Genomic DNA, 11,672 nt, shown 5'->3' with positions numbered 1-11,672 from the left:
AGGAAAAGCAAAACTAATTAAGCTAATGTCTTCAGAAATTGGGATAAGATGCGTGTAAAGATAAGAAGACTATAACATTAAAGATTAAACAATTGTTTGGATGTTAACATGTTTATTTTTTAGCCGCCTTATGGGTCCATCTCTTCAAACAATAGTTGGCAGATAAGATTTCCTTTTTAATTAGTGGCTAATACCTACTTATTGAGATAAAACATGGGCTGCTGCGACTGCGATGGCAGTAGTCTAATGTTGAAAAAAGATCTTCACATAAAACTATAGAAGTATATACTATTGGAAAGTTATCAGGTGTACCCGGGAATACCGGTGTTCCAGTTATTTTAACCGTTGATCTTAATTAATATATATTATATATATTTTTTATAATTCAGATCAACGGTTAAAACAACTAGAACACCGGTAGTCCCGGTACACCTGATAATCTTCTCTATACTATTTAGTATTTACCTATTAGTCCTCATTAACCATTTGTGCTTAATTTGAATGAAACTATGTACCTAATACCTATTATTAGTGCTCATCAAATTATTTATGATGCTTTGAAATTAGCAATTGAAGCTCTTTCATGAGTTCCTACTTCCTATCCATGCATGGCAATAACATGCAGCCATGGCCCAATCACTAGCCACTCCATGTTCAACTTTTGGCCTATTACCGTAGGACAAAGAGAATCACATGGGAATATCCAAATTAAAACACTTTCTCTTTTCTTTTGTTCTTTGATAATGTACAATAATTGGCAAGGGGTTTGTTGGTGTATACAAATTAATGATGACATGATCATAAATTCATAATTAACAGTGCTTTTTAACTTTTTTTTTGAAAAGTTTTCTTCATTTTAACGGTGCCCAACAGCTCCTTAAGATTCTTTTTATTTCATTTACTCCAATTAGCCAACAACTTTTCCATGACATAGACCAAAACAACCATCATCTAAACTACTAATGCCAATAATACAAAAAACAGAATTGGACCTTGCTATTCTGTGGACCAAAGCAATTCATGCATTGCATAGTTGCACTCCTCCTTTTGTTATATGATTATTATTATGTCCTTCACAATTTGCCCCACCAAACACCTCCTCTATCTCTAGTCTCTACTGTACTCACATGGAGGAATCATCATTCATTGGCATCGAGACATTTCTAATGAATTACGTCAATGACAGCTAAGATTGCCAGAAAAAAGACCCCATTGGATATGAATTGATATTTAGTATTTAACCATATTCTCTTTTACTCCTTTCTAGTTTCAAACAATAAAACATAGACAGTAATATAATATAATATAATAACAACAACAATAATGCAACTTCAACATGGCCTATCTAATAAGCCGTGACCTTATTTAATAAAGCTTTAATAGCAACTAGGCAAATTAAATCCTACTATATACAGATATAAATAGCTCAACAAAGAACCATAGTGTGCTATATTATATGTATCTAGTTCTTATAACATTTTCTCATCTTATCTTCTCTCTATCTCTGAGGCTTCCATAGAAACTTTTGGAGAGAGATGGCTCGCATAGCATTCGGAAGATTCGATGATTCCTTCAGTTTTAGCTCCATCAAGTGCTATATTGCAGAGTTACACTCAACCTTGATCTTTGTTTTTGCTGGTGTTGGTTCTGCCATTGCCTATGGTTAGTTAGTTACACTGAATCAAGTGATATTTCTTATATGGTATAACAAGATGTCTTTTTTTTGTTCTGGGCATGCAGAGATATGTTAAAAGTGTTGTGCTTTTTTAGTTTTAAAGTGAGTCTGACTTTTTTTGTGTTTGATTTTTGGCTCAGATAAGTTGACATCAGGTGCAGCTCTTGATCCTGCTGGGTTGGTAGCAGTTGCTGTTTCCCATGCTTTCGCTCTCTTTGTAGCAGTTGCTGTTAGTGCCAACATCTCTGGTGGCCATGTCAACCCTGCAGTGACTTTTGGCCTAGCTCTTGGTGGCCAGATCACCGTTCTCACCGCTATCTTCTACATAATTTCGCAGCTTCTTGGCTCCATAGCCGCTTGCTTGCTCCTCAAGCTTGTCACTGGAGGCTTGGTAAGTTCACACTGAACTAAGTCAACCAACCTATATGTTTTCCATGATGATTTCAAATCATTTTGTGTGTCAACCATGGGAAAAATTGTCATCCTTGGGCCACAAGCTTCATGCACCACACAAGGGCATGTCTGCTATTTTTCCTCTGTCACATTGATTGAGGGGACATCTTGTTTTATTGTGTTGGAACTTGGAACATAGTTTCCTGCATAATTTCTTTAGTATGTGAACTATGAAGTAGGACCTATTTTTGTTAGAATTTTCTGTTGTGGACTTTTATTAATTGTTGGTTTTTGTCTTTGTGAAACGGGTTGAATGTTTAAGCTTGATATTTCCGTGATCACATAAAGTAATGGAGTGATTCAATTTAAGCTTGATATTTCTCATGATTAGTGCACATAATTGGTGTAGGACCCCTTGTAATTTAAGTCTTTGATGGTTAAGACCAGATCCTATTGATATAAGAGATTAACTGTGATACATTCTTAAGCTAAGAGAAACTAAATGGCAGTGATTTTTGTGTTCAGACAATTCCAATCCACAATGTTGGAGCTGGAGTTGGAGCAGGAGAAGGAGTTGTTACTGAGATTATAATCACATTTGGATTGGTGTACACTGTGTATGCAACAGCAGCTGATCCAAAGAAGGGTTCACTGGGAACAATTGCACCCATTGCCATTGGTTTCATTGTAGGTGCCAACATCTTGGCTGCAGGGGCATTCTCTGGCGGCTCCATGAACCCGGCACGCTCCTTTGGACCTGCTGTTATCAGTGGAGACTTCACTAATCACTGGATCTACTGGGTTGGACCACTTATTGGTGGTGCTGTGGCTGGTCTTGTCTATAGCTTTTTTTACATGCCTACTGAGCATGCTCCATTGGCCAGTGATTTTTGATGATGTCTTGGAGATTATTGCCTTTGTAATTCAAGTTCCTCTGTAATAAAGGAGGAAAAGCAAATCTTGTTTTTCTTTCTTTCTTTTCTTATCTGATTTATCCTTTGGCTTTTTCAGCTTGGCATGTAAGAGAATTCAAGAGATTATTGATATGTGCAGTGGATCAGTAGTGTTTAATTATTCATCTCTGGTGTTTATTTCTTTTTTCTTTGTTGGGTTGCTATTACTTTGTTACTAGGGGGATTAGCCTGCCATTATTGGCATCTAGAAATAAATTGAACACAAGTTTATGATTCAGAGATATTTTAGGCTGTAAATTATGAGAATTTCAAATGAGAAAGCATTAGACATATAAAAAATAATAACAATAGTCATAACACCTTTAGGTTTGTCATTTTGTGCTGTCCAAATATGAAGAGTGGTTAGAAAAGAAGATACTAAGAATCCTAATTAAAGAAGATAATCTCTTAATTAATGCAAAAGCTTCAAATGGAATGAATAAGGTATATGCCAAAAGGGTGATAGTGCAGTACAGCAAGCAAGAATTATTGATGTTGAAATAGTTTCAATGGCAAGGGTCCAAGCAATACATAACAAGACAAATGAAAACAAGAAAATGGTCACATCCATTAAAAACATTTAGGTAGAGTGGACCCTATGCTCTATGGGGACCCTCTACCACATTTGAAAGATAAGGCTGCAAAAATATCAAACTAACTTCACTGCTTCTATACACTGTAGTAGCAATGCTCTATTTTGATCACAATTTAGCACCAAAGTTCCTTTGTCTTCATAAAATTAAAGCTTTGATGTTGATGTTGATGTACAATTTGTGTTTCCTAAACTTAGAATAATAATTGCACTTGATATAACAAGAGGGCTATCTTTTCCTTGCAAAAATATCCAATTATCCACAAAATTTTTAGCAGATAAGGTGGAGTTATCTCCAGTTAAAAATGTTTGAGTAAAGAGAAGATAAACTACTCAGTTATTTAATAGATATGTTTTACTTCTTTTTGTTTCATATATTGATTAATAAATCGTTTATCCTGATTTCTTTCATCACTGTATGGAATTGACATTATGATGTATATTGTATGCTATGTTTCTCATTCTTTTTTTTCTCCCATCTCTTGAAGTGCCTGCCTCTAGAAGATAGAATTTAACTCCTAATTACAGGTTCCAAGATTTTCTTCATCATTTTGCAGATTGCAAGAAACCAAGAACAAAAAAATGCATCATGAAGACTACTTCATTTTCTATTTACTTTTGAGTACAACAACAAAAGCCTCCTTAAGAATCCTCTGAATCATCTTCACGGTTTTGATACTTAAATTCATGGCCTTTCCACTCTGGTAGTTGTTGGATCACAAGCTGCATTAAGTTAAAATGAAACCAAAAATCAATCAATATATACTATACTATACTATATAGTTCCACATAAAAATAAAGTGATGATCCAAAGAGTTTAGAATTGACGAACCGCGCCTGTTGAATCTGGTTTACCAACAGTTATTTGACATGCTAATCTCCAATTCTTTGGTTTCTGACAGAATGAAAAACACCAACATAGAAAATGTTATTAGCAGAGTCCAGTTCAAAGACTAAGTATCAAAAGCAATGATTCACATTCACTCACCCTCTTGAGATGCTCTTTCTCTTTATCAGTGCGTGGATTAAGAAGCCCCCCATCTTCAAGAACCTAACACCAATTGCAAAATAGTACATATCAGTGAACATTAGTGGACAATATGCTAAATGTTGTGGTAACATTATACAGAAATGAAATTCACCTCGACCATACAAGTGGCACAACTTCCACCCCCAGCACAATTCAACAAAGGTCTACCCTATAAGAGAATAATCAAAGTAGTTGTTAGTTAGAAGCAAAACAAAAGAACATGATTGTAGAAGAAGGAGGGTGTGTGTTAGTGTGTTACATACATAGGGTCCATAGAGATCAAGATTGGAATCAAGCATTATGTCCCTAAGCTTCTGGCCACCACAAGCAGTACGATAATGAATGTCTGGTGTTCCATCAGGTAGCAACACAGGCTGAAGTTAACAAGAACAACACCATAAATTAAGTTAAAGACATGTAACTATAAATGCATTTAAGATATTAGTTATGGCAAGATAAGATATACATGTATGAATGCGAAGCCAACAGAGGGAGGAGCTTGGGAGGGTTGAGTGGTGTTTTTGTCTGTGTCTGTGTTTGTGTCAGGGACAGTGCTGATGGCTCTAACAACTACTCTTCTTGTTGCAAAGGTGTGGTTCTTATTAGATGAATGAATAGGAATAATGAAGCTTCTTCTCAAGTTGTTATGGGAATAGGGTGAGAGAGAGCATAAGCCATGAGAGGAGTTGAGTTGGAGGAGTGACATGATTTTTTTGAGGTTTTTCAGTGGGATGTAGTATGTATATGTGGTTGTTCTTGTGATGATGATCTTATCTCATTTTCAGTGCAAGGATAATACATTATCTTCAACTCTCTACCTAGGTGGTTGTTTCAAGAGAAAACAAAAAATGCATGACCCAAAACGCTAGAGGAAGGGCTTGAACCTTCGACCTTGTGGTTAACAGCCACACGCTCTAACCAACTGAGCTACTCCAGCTCGGTTGGTAGCTCAATTGGTAGTCATTTAATATACTCAACTAGTAAAAATATAACTCCTTTAATGCTTTAATTAATCTTAAAATAAAATAGTAAGATTTAAGTCTAATAAAAATAGCATGATCTTATGTGTATATAAAATATTAATTATTAAACCAGTCATCTTATATAATATATATTAAAATATATATTAAAAATAAATTAAATAATATATATATAATTATTAAATATTTTAGGTACAAATTATGATGCTTACACTAATGTATTAATTGAATGATAGATAATTAATGAGTGTTTATAATAAAATTATTTTAGTGTATATTGCATAAATTAGAGAGAATGAATTTTTTTATTTTAGTGTTAGAGCATCTAATAATGACTTAATATAACTATATAGTATTCAATTTTTTATATCCACATAGTACTTTTATAAAAATAATCATATTATATATATAAAATATCAACAATCAATCAACTATTACATATAGAAATATATAAATATTTTTTTTATTATACTACTATAAATAATCTAATTATTTATTTATTATATTATTTACATATTTAATTATTGTACTATAATATAACTGATTATTTAGTTAAAAAATATAAATTAATATATATAATTATTGATTTAATAAAAAACATTATGTACCAATTTACCAATATCTTACTTTAGATATATTTTTCAAAAAATATAAAGTAACTACTGAAAACTAGTTTTTATTATCCCTTTGGGATTTGGGTGCAGAGAAAGAAAGAAAGTGGGCAAATGCTTAAACCCTTGAAATAAAAAGAGGGTGGAATGAGAGAGGGGAATGGCCCAACTCTCAAATTTTCGGCTCTTTCTCTCCAAACCCTCCACCCTCCACTTCCGATCCATCTTCTCGACGGTTATCGCTTCCTCTTCTTCTCCGAGACGACACCGTAACGCCCCTCTCCATCTTACCCGCAGAAACAACAGCAACACCCGCGGTGGCAGAGGAAGAACCACTCACCCAATGGAACTCGACAAGAACGCTTCTTCTGCTGGCTTCAACAAGCGCAGAGCAGAGGGAAGAGACAACAGCGACGCTCCCAAGAAGGACCTCCAATTAAAGCATCGCAAGGTCAATCCAGTTAACACCATAGCTTATCTTCAGATACTCGGAACTGGCATGGATACTCAGGATACTTCTCCTTCCGTCTACCTCTTCTTCGATAAACAACGTTTTATATTCAATGCTGGAGAGGTCACTCTTCCTTCTCATTCTCTCATTTCTTATCTCTCTCTGCATTTTCTCAACCTCTCTTGCTTGTTTCAGGGACTACAACGATTTTGCACTGAGCATAAAATTAAGTTATCCAAGGTTTGAATTTGAATTTCAAGTTCTTATCTTTGTCATCACTAGTTATCAGCTCACGAAATGTACTTACCTTTTTGCAGATTGATCACATATTTCTAACTCGTGTTTGTTCAGAAACCGCCGGTGGCCTTCCAGGTTTGTCTTCAATTTTTAAGAATCTTGTGGGTTTACATGCAAGTATTGCAGAAGATAGCATTGCTTCATTGCTAAGTTACTGATACTAGAAGAGTAGAAGTTGATATTTAGATTGGATTACTAGAATGTTGATACATATCAGTCTTCGACTCACAGGTTTGCTGCTTACACTGGCCGGAATGGGAGAAGAGGGGATGTGTGTAAGTGACGGATTAACTTCGTGTTATTGTTCAACTGTGTAATGCATAGTCTGTTGTAGTGATTGATAGCTTCATGTGATTTGTAGGTCAAGATATGGGGCCCTTCAGATCTTAAGTTTTTAGTAGATGCCATGAGATCATTTATTCCCAATGCTGCCATGGTTCACACAAAGAGCTTTGGCGGCACCGATGATACCACTGTGCTTACTGGATGTAAGCTATTGGACAATCCCATTGTTCTCATTGAAAACGAGGTGGTCAAAATATCTGCCATCATCCTGCGACCACATCACCCGATGACACCTTCAGAGACCCTTAACTCACCCAACGGGAAAAACCAGGCTGCTGCGAAGCCTGGTGATATGTCTGTAGTATATATTTGCGAACTGCCTGAGATCAAGGGAAAATTTGATCAAGATAAAGCAAAGGCCCTAGGTTTGAAACCTGGGCCAAAGTATCGTGAATTGCAATTTGGAAATTCAGTGCAATCAGATCGCCTGAATATTACGGTAATTTATGGAATCTGCGCTGATATTGCAATCACCATCTAGTTTGCTATAGTTAATTTTAATTAATACCTGGCACCCATACTTATTAACGTAACCATTTGTGTGACACAATAGGTTCATCCAAGTGATGTCTTGGGTCCTTCTGTTCCTGGTCCCATTGTACTCCTTGTTGATTGTCCAACAAAATCTCATTTGGAATCGTTATTTTCTGCACAATCACTCGCTAATTACTATGATCAAGAAGCTGGGAAGAGCGTAACGTGTGTGATTCACTTAAGTCCTGCTTCTGTTGTAAGTTCTTCAGATTACCAGAAGTGGATGAAGAAATTTGGTTCTGCACAGCATATCATGGCTGGGCATGAAAAGTAAGTTGCTAGTTTTTCTGGCAATTCCTCCTTTTTTGTTTCTGCTACAACACATTATTTATTACTCTTGTTTCTATTGTTCTCAGGAAGAATGTAGAGATTCCTATCTTGAAAGCTAGTGCAAGAATTGCATCTCGACTTAATTATGTTTGTCCTCAGTTCTTTCCAGCCCCAGGATTTTCATCTCTTTCAAGTGCTCTTGCTTCAAGTGAGGTTTGTAACAATGCTAGAAGGGGAACTTATACTGTATTTAACACATAAATTAGTCTAATCTGGGGGATTGATTTGTGTTTTTTGCAGGGTTCCTTTTCTGAATCTTCTAAAGTCATTTCTGCTGAAAATCTTCTCAAGGTATCAAAATCTGACTCGGCCCTGCTGTTAATTTCTTTGTTCTTGCAGAAGTCTTTGTACAAAGCTTTTATAGTCTGACTCCGCAATATTTGTATACTTATAAACATATTAACTGTGTTATGCAGTTTACATTGCGTCCTTATGCTCGTCTTGGGTTGGATAGATCCGGTACTCCAACCACGGTGACTTCCACGCAAATCATTGATGAGTTACTCTCAGAGATTCCAGAGGTCGTGGAAGCAGCTCATCATGTAAGTCAGCTCTGGCAACAAGCTAATCAGACAAAGGAGGATTTAGTTCCCACAGCAGATCGAAATATGATGATTGAGGAACCTTGGTTGTGTGATTCTACTGTTCCTTCGTGTTTGGAAAATATAAGGAGAGATGACTTGGAGATAGTTCTTCTTGGAACTGGTTCATCCCAACCATCCAAGTACAGAAACGTGAGTTCAATATATATAAATCTTTTCTCAAAAGGAGGTTTGCTCTTGGATTGTGGTGAAGGAACCTTGGGACAACTCAAAAGAAGGCATGTCCATCTGTATTCTTTAAACACATTTTCACTTTACTGCATTTTTTGCGATTTTAATGTGAATAGTTATTTAACACATCCTTTGGAAACAGATATGGTGTAAGTGGTGCTGATGATGTTGTGAGAGCTTTAAGATGCATTTGGATTTCACATATCCATGCTGATCACCACACTGGCTTGGCTAGGATCCTTGCTCTGCGCCGTGAATTGCTGAAGGGGGTGCCTCATGAACCAGTTCTTGTCGTAGGGCCAAGGCAGCTCAAGAGATATTTAGATGCTTACCAAAGACTCGAAGATTTGGATATGCTGTTTTTAGATTGCAAGCACACCACAGCAGCTTCATTGGATGCTTTTGAGGATGGCTGTGACCTGAACAATAATAATAGAGAAGTATCCGCATCAAAAGTTGATTCAACTTTGTTTGCCAAAGGGTCTCGTATGCAAAGTTTATGGAAAAGACCAGGCAGTCCTGTTGACAAAGATGCCGTTTCTCCTATCCTAGAGAGATTTAGGGGGGTAATCCAGGAAGCTGGTCTGAAGTCCTTGGTTAGTTTCCCTGTTGTACATTGCCCACAGGCATTTGGTGTTGTTCTAAAAGCAGCAGAGAGGACTAGTACTGCGGGAAAAGTGATACCTGGCTGGAAGGTTGTATATTCTGGCGACACAAGGCCCTGTCCAGAGTTGGTAGAAGCATCTCGAGACGCAACAGTTCTTATACACGAGGCAAGTCTTCCTATAAATTGATTAATGTTATCTGCATCTTAATGCCATCAAAGTGAGACTTGTTTTAACTTGTTTGAGAATTGATGCAGGCAACTTTTGAGGAAGCTATGGTAGAGGAGGCTATAGCAAAAAACCACAGCACCACAAATGAAGCCATAGAAATGGGAAACTCCGCTGATGCATACCGAATCATTTTAACTCATTTCAGCCAAAGATATCCTAAAATACCTGTGTTGGATGAAGCAAACATGCATAAAACGTGTGTTGCATTTGACATGATGAGTGTGAATGTGGCAGATTTGCCCGTTCTTCCAAAGGTTCTTCCATATTTGAAATTGCTTTTCAGAAACGAAATGATAGTTGATGAGTCAGACGATGTAGTAGACGCTGTGACCGCCGCATATTAACAAAATGACTCCTATTCTATTCATTTTTTTTCGCTTTGCATGTATATTAGATTTTTATAGACAGAGATTATAGAATCATGCTATGCAAAAGCAATATATATAGTCATTCATTTCTCCTTGAAACATCAAGTTTCCTTCATAAGCCAAAATTGACCTGTATTCCTAGATTTTTCGTTTTTTATGCACTTGTAACTTCACTGAATTATTAGTTAAAAGTTAATTTTACATTAATATATATATATTAATGAAGTTTTCTGGTCACTTTCGCAGGCTGCTAGAAACATTAAGCATTACTGTTGTATTAATCCATCCTTTTAATTAGTAAATATGTAAAATTATAACAAACATAGGATTATTCAAAATGATAAATGAATAGGTTTTTTTCTTTTTCTTTTTCGTACATCAAGAGAGACTAGAAATAGAGACCTCTACAGAGGAAAGGAGAACAAATAGCATTTGAGCTATAGTTCATTCATTGTCTTAAATAATTTTATAAATATAATATAAATACTGAGTTAAACTCTAAAATGGTCTCTGAGATTGGTTTAATAAAGAAATCCAGTTTATTTTATTTTATATAAATAGTTGGTTTGGATAGATTAAATAATCACTTTTTAAGGTTTTTTTTTTAAAATTTTTTTTATGTATTATCTTTAAACGATAAATTTGATACATTTTTTCTCTTTCTTCAAATTTATTTTTTTGTTTGAAAAGTAAAGTTTGATATTAAAAAAAAAAACTCACGTAAGAAAAATTGGAAATAAAAAAAAAAGAATTCATATAGAAATAAAGAGTCATAGATGGTACCAATCTTTTTTTGTTTCTTCTGCATCTGTTTGTATGTTCTTGGGAAGTTTTGTTTTGTTTTCGATGACTCAAGTTTTCACTCTCTAAATTTCTTCTCTAACACCTATTCCAAATTAAGGTGTAGAAATAGATTCAATTACAAATTACAAATTTACGATTAAATTAGATTTCATGATAATCAACTATTTAACATTTATTTTTCTAGTAAATTATTTTCATGAAAATTATTGCCGATTTTTCAAGACTATTTTATCAATAAATTATTTCTTTTAAAAGATTAAGACGATAATTCACTCGTATAGAAATAATATTTTAATAGAATGTACGCTTTTGTGTTTTTACTAAAACACTTAAATTTATTTTCAATGAAATAAAAATATATAATCAAATCCTTATCTTTCAAATTTCAATCATCAAATAAATAAGAATAAAATTGAATATAAATTCATCACTATATGCAAGCACATGAGTCAACTTTTCAATTACAAAGCCTTGTTTTTGAAAAAACTAATTTGAAGCATCGTCCTTACAAACAAATTTGGTTGAAAACTCAGCATAAGTCAAATTTTGAGAATAAAGATATGATATGTTTGTCGCCATCCATCTCAAAAATACAAACTTATGAGATACTACTATTTCAACAATATCATTCTTATTAGAAGTTTCATTATAAACTACGGATTGTTCATCCTCCAAATGAAATGGAAGTCTAATCATAAAT

General features: G+C 34.9%; 3 protein-coding genes and 1 non-coding gene across 4 annotated transcripts; 2 read left to right on the top strand and 2 right to left on the bottom strand.

Annotated features, from left to right (window-relative positions):
* The first annotated feature begins 240 nt into the window (after positions 1 to 240).
* On the top strand, positions 241 to 3,146 carry LOC112769200 (aquaporin TIP2-1). Its single transcript, XM_025813656.2, has 3 exons — positions 241 to 1,662; positions 1,816 to 2,066; positions 2,594 to 3,146. Exons 1-3 carry the CDS (start codon positions 1,536 to 1,538, stop codon positions 2,960 to 2,962), a joined length of 747 nt encoding a protein of 248 aa, XP_025669441.1. The 5' UTR covers positions 241 to 1,535; the 3' UTR covers positions 2,963 to 3,146.
* A 989-nt stretch (positions 3,147 to 4,135) lies between these two features.
* LOC112769201 (photosynthetic NDH subunit of subcomplex B 3, chloroplastic) lies at positions 4,136 to 5,582 on the bottom strand. The gene is made up of 6 exons (XM_025813657.3): positions 5,110 to 5,582; positions 4,907 to 5,017; positions 4,756 to 4,812; positions 4,602 to 4,664; positions 4,446 to 4,508; positions 4,136 to 4,336 (listed from the first exon to the last, which is right to left on the bottom strand). The coding sequence occupies exons 1-6, from the start codon at positions 5,347 to 5,349 to the stop codon at positions 4,256 to 4,258; spliced, it is 615 nt and encodes a 204-aa protein (XP_025669442.1). The 5' UTR covers positions 5,350 to 5,582; the 3' UTR covers positions 4,136 to 4,255.
* TRNAN-GUU (transfer RNA asparagine (anticodon GUU)) lies at positions 5,507 to 5,580 on the bottom strand. The gene has a single exon. It is a non-coding gene; the product is annotated as a tRNA-Asn (tRNA).
* A 702-nt stretch (positions 5,583 to 6,284) lies between the features above and the next one.
* On the top strand, positions 6,285 to 10,405 carry LOC112770840 (tRNase Z TRZ3, mitochondrial). The gene is made up of 11 exons (XM_025815265.3): positions 6,285 to 6,808; positions 6,881 to 6,925; positions 7,003 to 7,057; positions 7,214 to 7,257; positions 7,344 to 7,766; positions 7,881 to 8,131; positions 8,218 to 8,344; positions 8,432 to 8,482; positions 8,608 to 9,011; positions 9,107 to 9,737; positions 9,827 to 10,405. Exons 1-11 carry the CDS (start codon positions 6,395 to 6,397, stop codon positions 10,142 to 10,144), a joined length of 2,763 nt encoding a protein of 920 aa, XP_025671050.1. The 5' UTR covers positions 6,285 to 6,394; the 3' UTR covers positions 10,145 to 10,405.
* The last annotated feature ends 1,267 nt before the right edge of the window (positions 10,406 to 11,672 follow it).

Source organism: Arachis hypogaea, chromosome 18 (genome assembly GCF_003086295.3).
Source record: "Arachis hypogaea cultivar Tifrunner chromosome 18, arahy.Tifrunner.gnm2.J5K5, whole genome shotgun sequence".
Taxonomy (NCBI): domain Eukaryota; kingdom Viridiplantae; phylum Streptophyta; class Magnoliopsida; order Fabales; family Fabaceae; genus Arachis; species Arachis hypogaea.
This window is presented reverse-complemented; position numbering and strand designations above follow the sequence as displayed.

Bases quoted from the DNA above. Each gene is read 5' to 3' on its own strand.
- LOC112769201 (XM_025813657.3), bottom strand. From the start codon at position 5,349: ATGTCACTCCTCCAACTCAACTCCTCTCATGGCTTATGCTCTCTCTCA. The intron at 4,813-4,906 runs GTATGTAACACA...ATTCTCTTATAG, and splicing joins TTGATCTCTATGGACCCTAT to GGTAGACCTTTGTTGAATTG. The intron at 4,337-4,445 runs GTTCGTCAATTC...AACTTAATGCAG, and splicing joins AACCAGATTCAACAGGCGCG to CTTGTGATCCAACAACTACC.
- LOC112770840 (XM_025815265.3), top strand. From the start codon at position 6,395: ATGGCCCAACTCTCAAATTTTCGGCTCTTTCTCTCCAAACCCTCCACC. The intron at 6,926-7,002 runs GTTTGAATTTGA...ACCTTTTTGCAG, and splicing joins ATAAAATTAAGTTATCCAAG to ATTGATCACATATTTCTAAC. The intron at 9,012-9,106 runs GCATGTCCATCT...CTTTGGAAACAG, and splicing joins TTGGGACAACTCAAAAGAAG to ATATGGTGTAAGTGGTGCTG.
- LOC112769200 (XM_025813656.2), top strand. From the start codon at position 1,536: ATGGCTCGCATAGCATTCGGAAGATTCGATGATTCCTTCAGTTTTAGC. The intron at 1,663-1,815 runs GTTAGTTAGTTA...TTTTTGGCTCAG, and splicing joins TGGTTCTGCCATTGCCTATG to ATAAGTTGACATCAGGTGCA. The intron at 2,067-2,593 runs GTAAGTTCACAC...TTTTGTGTTCAG, and splicing joins AGCTTGTCACTGGAGGCTTG to ACAATTCCAATCCACAATGT.